This window comes from Morone saxatilis, unplaced genomic scaffold (genome assembly GCF_004916995.1).
Source record: "Morone saxatilis isolate NCDOM2014 unplaced genomic scaffold, NCSU_SB_2.0 Contig11, whole genome shotgun sequence".
NCBI lineage: Eukaryota > Metazoa > Chordata > Actinopteri > Moronidae > Morone > Morone saxatilis.
The window spans coordinates 30,727,706-30,735,453 of record NW_023339663.1 but is presented as its reverse complement, the minus strand read 5'-3'; the positions used below and the strand labels follow the sequence as shown (position 1 = coordinate 30,735,453).

At 39.2% G+C, this 7,748-nt stretch overlaps 2 protein-coding genes across 2 annotated transcripts in view; one reads left to right on the top strand and one right to left on the bottom strand.

Moving 5' to 3' along the window:
- The window catches only part of pcsk6 (proprotein convertase subtilisin/kexin type 6), a gene marked incomplete in the record, with an annotated part of 53,898 nt that overhangs the window by 15,524 nt on the left and 30,626 nt on the right, over window positions 1-7,748 (bottom strand).
- LOC118321011 (pleckstrin homology domain-containing family O member 2-like) overlaps window positions 1,289-7,748 on the top strand; it is a 13,392-nt gene continuing 6,932 nt past the window's right edge. Inside the window, exon 1 of the mRNA XM_035652170.1 lies at window positions 1,289-1,858. Coding sequence (XP_035508063.1) covers window positions 1,850-1,858 — 9 coding nt within the window. The 5' untranslated portion in view covers window positions 1,289-1,849. The remainder of the gene's footprint in view (window positions 1,859-7,748) is intronic.

The window sequence follows — 7,748 nt, the reverse complement described above, 5'->3', positions numbered from 1 at the left end:
CCAGATATTTGGATGAAATTTGTGAGGCAGATTATTTCCTGTGATTGTCCTTATATGATTGGGGAACTTTTTAGACAATTAATCGTGTCTGTATTATATTTTTAATTACATTTTTCAACAATCAAGGGAGGGATGAGGTGATGGCCTGGACGAGAGGTTTCAGGGACTAAATAGATGCTCCAAAGTTAGGCAAAAGTTTTGGCGATGGAAAAACTGACATGGGCATTTCAAAGTTGCCAAGTTCCCCTTTAAATAGAGGGGAAGAAAGGTGGAGGGAGATAAGATTACTGACCTTTATAGTGAGGTAGTGGAAAGAAGAGCACATGGTAGAACAGGAGCCCGGTGTATCTTAGCTAGCTAACGAAGAACTTGGTACTTGGTTATTCTAGAATTTATAAAACTAGTTTGAAAAGAACTACAATTGAAAAAATACTACAAACAACAAGTTGGAAAGTTTGAGTCAGACTAGTTTGCAAGAGTGCAAGTATAACAAGGCTGTAAAGGCGGACTAGTGAGTAGATAAGTCTCTGTGTTCTAAAGTCAACGACAACCACTGTAGTCTCATTTAGCTACTTGTTTAGCAACCGCTTTTGCAAGACACGTAAAAGCGGTGAAGTGAAAAGCTTTTCTGAAGTCATATGTATGAAAAGGGTGCCCTTCCAGTGGATAAAATGTGATAAAGTGCCCTCTGTGGTCCCCTTCCAGTGGATAAAATGTGATAAAGTGCCCTATAGTCTGTCCTTCCAGTGGATAGATTGTGATAAAGTGCCCTCTGTGGTCCCCTTCCAGTGGATAAAATGTGATAAAGTGCCCTCTAGTCTGTCCTTCCAGTGGATAAAATGTGATAAAGTGCCCTCTAGTCCTTCCTTCCAGTGGATAAAATGGGATAAAGTGCCCTCTGTGGTCCCCTTTCTGTGGAGAAAATGGGATAAAGTGCCCTCTAGGGTGCTAACTCCAACTAAGCTGTTTCACCATAAATGCATCAAAACTTTCTGTGCACTTGTGCCCTTTTTCTTTTTTTGCCCCAAACAGCCTGAGTCTGCCACTGTTTATTAACCACTCATAAAGCCATCAGTTACAACTTTTCTCATTTATGCCTTATGAGAAAGTGGTGGCATCACTTTTATTGTGAGTTTTAAACATCCCCTCTCTAACTAACCAACAAGCTCAGGAACAGCCACACCTACCAGGAAGTGCTGAGTGTAGTAACATGAGAGGCCACTACAATGTTCATCATCCACTTGGTCCTGCGTCCTCACAAAGGCGTATAAAGAGGATAAAAACTACAATATGTTACCCTAAAAACTCCTTCTGTCTGGAGTTTGGTGAATTATGGAAATGTTTTTTCCAGAGTAAGTTCTGGATGAGAGGACTGCTGTGTGTGGATCTCAAAGGATGCTGCAGCAGCTCCCAGTCTGGATCAGTTTATGTCCCACTTTGTGTGTGTATATACCTGTGTGTGTGTGTGTGTGTGTGATCTCCACGCAGAGAAAAGAACTGCTCGATGCAGTGCAGATCGGATAAAGTTTCCTCTCAGCGAGGTCTCGGAGGATGCACACAGCCTGCTGTCGTGTTGCTCCTCCTCGACAGATTCAAGAGTGTGAGGGACTTTAACCGGAAACCAAACTTTTTTCTTCGAGCTTCTTTCTCTGAGGCAAAAGAGGAAAAAAGAGACGAGCTTCGGTGTCACAAACTACACGGTTCCTCCTTTTTCTCCATTTACGTGTGCTGTTGGAAATGTGTGAGCTGCCGACCGACAGGGGAGAAGAAAACCGTTTCAAGCGACGATAAGAGCGACGTGGACTGATTTTAGGCTACTGACTCACATAACGGATTCTGGTCCTTTATCATGGAAGATGTGAGTAGCCCTTTCAGTCCCGCTGTGTGTGCTGCTGCGCTGTGGCTGTCCGTTTCTTCTGTGTTTGCAATGTGGGCTCCCAGTTTAGAGATAGTTCAGTGAAAGTGAACACTTCAGTAGAAAGTGACTATGTGATGGTATAAACCTCGGGAGGAAAATAACTTTACAAGGGCGCGACCAAGTTATTAGAGAGAGAAAGTTAGGGCCCATAGAATTGGTTCTTTTCATGATACATGTAATAGTCATTAGAGAAAGATGTTAGTTTGGTGTGTAATAGCGATACCAGACCGAGTCCTGCAGCCAGCTAAAGGCAACACTTTTTGGCACAGAGCACCTGCTCACCTGTCAATCTGTCGCATCAACATGTTGGTCAGATTCCAAGCTCCGACGGAAGACAGCTGCGGACTCCACTTGAAAAATCTTCTTTTTTATTGTAGCGCTACGCGTGGGTGTAACCACATAACACTGAAAACAGAATTTCAGACATTGTCTAAGTCAGATGGGTCTTTTGGTGAATTCGGCATTACTGCAAACCTGATTTAGCACATATGTGAATTGCGTTTTAACATTGAGTATTGAGTAACGGTTCATTTCGACAGGATGGGATTCGGGGAATAACATCGAAAGGTTGCCATTTCACACAGAAACCTTTGCGGATCCACTGTGGTTGACGAAGGTGTCAGAAAAAGGGCCTAATAACGTTTCCTGGTTTGACAAACCAAGTAAACTGTAATTTGCCGTATTTCTGAACGATGTTTGGCATGCAGGGTAACAGTCAATTACACTCATCACTTTTGTAATGATTTGTGGCATCTGCTTAAAAGAATCCTAAGATCATATAAGGCCTTGTGCTGATGTCTACAGTGAAGTAAACTGCATGCTGCTCACAACATTTGGCATTTTGAGGAAGCCAACTTGCTTGAAAAAGGAAGTGAAGTAGAGACATAGCCTATGTTACAGTATGCAGAGAACTTATTGCAAACATTGACAGTGTGCACCCCACCCTTTGATCAAAAACTGGTAGCCTGTTTAGCTGCCTTCACCTTTCCATTCAGAATCCGATGATTAAATGCAGCTTTTTCACAACTTGCCTAATTTTCTAGAATCTATGTAGGCTATAAACCACGAAACAGCTACAAAGCCACATTTAAAGTATATTAGGATTATGTTGTCATTATATTCTAAGCATCTTTAACCATAAACAGGGTGCTGGTAAGTGAACACAGCCAGACAATTAACTTAATCAAAATCTTTAATTGTTATCAAATTTATTTATAAGTAGAGCTTTGTTATAAAGCTGCAATGATCGATTAACTATTTGAACATGATAACTTTGTGCTTTCTTTAGTCCTCTGTGACAGTAAACTGAATATATTTGGGTTGAGACAATGAGACATTTGAGGACGTCACCTCAGGCTTTTCTGACATTTTACGGACCAAACAACTAATTGATGAATCAAAAAAATGATCCACAGATGAATCGTTAATAAATATTTGGTAGTTTGTTAAGTGACAAATAGAGCCTGTACTTAAAGAGTTTCTCCCATGGTACACACATTAAGCAACACAACGGTCATTTCCAGATTTATAAGTGATATGCTGGAATTTCTCTTCCAACAAGAAGAACAGAACTATGAGGGTGGTAGGGTCTGATTGGCCACTTACGTTTTGCATTTGTCAGTGTGGTGTATGAGTTCTGTGGATGGCCTTGTGTCAGAATTTGAGTGGATGTGTGTGCAGCAGATGTTGGATAGGACTCCAGTCCTGCATTGTATTTCCTCTTCATTCAGCATCACCTGCAGTCCTCAGATCAAATGAACACTTGATGACAGTTTAAACTGCAAACATTATAACGCATAACATGTAGCAAGAGTATGTCAGTATTCAACACTGCTAATTGGAGTCTGTGAGGGTAGATGTATTCTACTGAAGAAGCTATTAAAATCACGCTGAAACTATTTTGACTTGTGCACAATAATGTGGCTTTGGCTAAAGTTGTAATTACCAAAAATAAGAAATTAGAGTTTTATTTATTCTGCAGCGACAGAAGCACACACATTCAGCCTGGTGGATTCTTACAAATTCCATTAGGAGCACTAGGAGGAGCCAGGGAACCATATTTGTTTTCACAGATTATCTGTTATATGTTCTACTGTCAGGATGATAGTGAAAGTTTCAGCAAACATGACAGAAAGTTATTTTTATAAAAGTTACCTACTGCAGCTTGAAAATTGTGTGTGAAAAGTTCTAGTATGAGCGATAGGGGTGTAAGAAAATATTGATACACTTGAACATACTGTATCGATTCTTAAAACAATTTTGATTTATAATTAATAGTTTGCAAATATTTGGGCAGTGGTTCATTTTGTGTATTAACCACCAATCACTAAATAGCAGTGCTGTAATCTATCTTCTGCCATTTAACTCTTCTACTCCAACATAAATTGAGACATGAATAAGTTAGCACATATTGCTTGTGTGAACGCAAAGAACACAGGCCTGTGAAACAGGAAGAGTCATAAAGGGCGCACTGCTAGCATTAGCAAACCCAGCTGACTAGTAGAGTTACTACTAATGGCTGAAAGCGAAAGAATTAGACCAGTCCCTGCAGCGAACAGAGCTCAAGTGTGAAAACTTTTGACTCAGATTTTATGCATGTGGTGGTGTGTTCTTTATACTATGGCAGTTTTCCTAAAATCTGATTTTAAAAAATGGCAATATATTGACTTGCTTACCATATCACAATACTGATCATAAGCCTTGTAACGTGATATGTACTGTATTGCCAACACACAGCCCTGATTAACCCCCACTACTTGTCTGGCTGCCCATTGACATCTGTTTAGCTCTTATCTCTGTCTTCATCTTTAACATGTGTTTTCCTGCTCCCCTCCTCTCTACTTCACATTCTGCCTTATCTTCTTTGCTTTTCACCCCCAAAATCACGGTGGCCCTATGATGATCATTTGTCTCAGCTCTATGAGTCATCCTTTTATCACCATCCCACTGACCTAGAGTGCATAGTGTGACGTGTCTGCCTGACCCATTCACTGAAGAGGAAACAGACTGCCACATTATGTGTTGGGCAGAAAACAATTAACCCTCTCTCATAATCATCCTGCTATCCAGGCTGCTGCCACACAATGGGTGTGTGTGTCCTCATCGTCTTGCTGGGGCACCACAGTTTCTGGGAAAGTGCTTTTATGAAAAAGAAAGTTCCTGAATTAGTGTCCTTGTAGGGACAGAAAGTCCTCGAAAGATAAGGAAATTGTTCTTCTGGAAGACATTTTGCTCATATTTACTGCACAAGGGGGTTCATTTCTGATTAAATGGAAATAGTGAACTAATGCTCCTATTTGCTTAGGCTATGTCTTTAATACCTCGCCATATTTCCACTTTCTATTCTTCTTAATATAAGAGGCTGTCTTTGTTAATCAGCGTCCTACACACATATTTGTTACAAAATGGTAGGGGTGTGAATGCAATTATAAAATAATTATCATCAATTAACATATTTGATGTCTATTTATGATTTATTTTTTCTTACTGTGTGACCACTTGCTACTTATCTGTATTTGTAATTATCCATAATTAATATAAAGAGAAATTATATTTTAATAATAGTGACAAATGGAAAATATGTGTCAGCTAGAAGGTTCCATTTGCCAACATTTTTCAGCACTGCAAGATCAGTAACAGTGTGTGTTCTTGTAGTAAATCAACAGTACCAAGACTTCAGCATGTTTTATCACTTGACAATCAGATCCTATTTTCCTATTATCTGTCTGATGTACTACTGTCAGGATATAGTGAAAGTTTCAGAAAATAGGACAAAAAGTTTTTTGTTTTTTTAAGAAAAGTTAACTACTGCAGCTTTAAATAATGCGCTGTTGAGAAAAGTAATAAAACAATTAGGGCTACAGCTGACAAATTGTTTTCAGTTTATTAATCATTTATGTAACAAAGTGAAAGATGCCTGTGCAGCTTCCCAGAGTTCTGAGTGATCTTGTGAAATGACTTGTTTTATCCAGCTTACAGTCCAAAAATGCTTCATCATAATATATGTGATAAAAGCTAGCAGGAAATACTCATATTAGAGAAGCCGGAACCAGCAAATATTTTATTTGAAAAGTGACAAAAAAATATATCAATGGATTCACTTTCTGATTCAGGGTCAATTTTGAATTAATTCAGCAGCTATGTTGCCATATTTTTGTGTTTAGAATTCTCTCCAGCGCTGATCCATGCCTCTGACTATCTTCTTCATAGCAACAAGCTCATGGGTATTGTAGTATTTAGAGCTGTCTGCCATACTTACTTGATGGAACAAATTACATTCAGGAGCCTTCCTTGTTTCTGTGTTGAGTCATTTCATTGAAAGAACATTTTGAAAGAGGACTTAAAGGTCCAGTGTGTGATATTTAGGAGGATCTATTGTCAAATTGAATTATAATATTCATAGAGTTTAATTTATTAGTGTTAATAAACACTCTGAATATAAGAATCGTGTTTTTGTTCCCTTAGAATGAGCTGTTTTTATCTACAGAGGGAGCAGGTCCTCTTCTACGCAGTCAGCCATGTTGAACAGCCATGTTTCTACAGTAGCCCAGAACGTATTGTATACGTATGTATTTCTTAATACATGTCTGTAGAGGATCTTTCAGTATTCCACAGTATTTGTCTGTGACGTTCCAAAGAAGTTGATGCTCAAGGCATAAAGCAGGAAGTGAGTCATGGTCATCATGGGGTTTTGCTTTGTCAGTCTTCTTTTGGTGACTTAATTTTGCAGTCTGCTTGCAAGGCTCCATCTTTACATACTGGGCCTGATTTACTCTTCAGCCTGGCTCACCTATAAAAAATAGAGCTGAAACAATTAACAAAGAAAAATAAACTATTTTGATGACTGATTAAAATTTAAGTCATCTTTCAAGAAGGAATGCCAAATATTCTCAGATTCTAGCGTTCCCACTGTGAGGATTTGCTACCCTTTTCTTTTCACAGCAGTGTATACTGAATATCTTTGGGGTTTTGAACCGTTGCTTTGACAAAACAAGATGATGATGATAACCCTTATGGTAACTATAATTCCTTGTTGCTCATATGATGCACTTTCTTGTGTTGTGAGTGTAGTTCTTTTTGCAATGCTGTTAGTTCAGAACAAAGGTCTTTGTATCATATGTAACTCCATTTGCGTTTGGTGGCAACGGGCTATGCAATAAGACTTTAAGAAGAACGTGGGTGTTAATGTGCAATGTTACGCGTGCTTAAATGTTCACACATGGCCTTGGCGGAATGATAAAAATAGATTTCCTCCCTGCGCAAGCAGTCGATCTATAAAAAAAACTGATCAACACCACAGCTACCCTCTTTCATCACCATCACATGAGGATACTTTTTGGTCTCTAAACCCTTAACACATTGACATTTCAATTATGTATGAGTATTATGGCTTAAGTTGGGTCCAAAGAGTGTAGTTTGGGGGGTTTCAACCAGTAAATTCAGGAGCATTTGGATTTGGTTAAAAAGAGTGTACACAATAAGTGAAAGGAAGTGTTGGCTAAAGGATTTTCATACACCATGTGACAGTAAAATAAATAAAGTTTTTTACATTTATGGGCCTTTAGCAAACACATCAGAGCCTTCCAGAGCCCACCTGTGGTCTGTGGTCTGATATGTAGAACAGAGGCCTGAGTGTCACAGCTCTAACCATACAAGTAAGCAAGTTTCACTGTCTTCTCTAGATGGAGAATGCATCATTGTGTGTAAAGTTTGACTTGCTTAGGAATCACAATGCAACCCTGAGCAATGGGTGAGCCTGTATCTGTTGTTGATAGTAGGGTGCGGACAGTTTTATCAACCCCACTGTGTGTGTGTGTGTGTAATGGTAAAT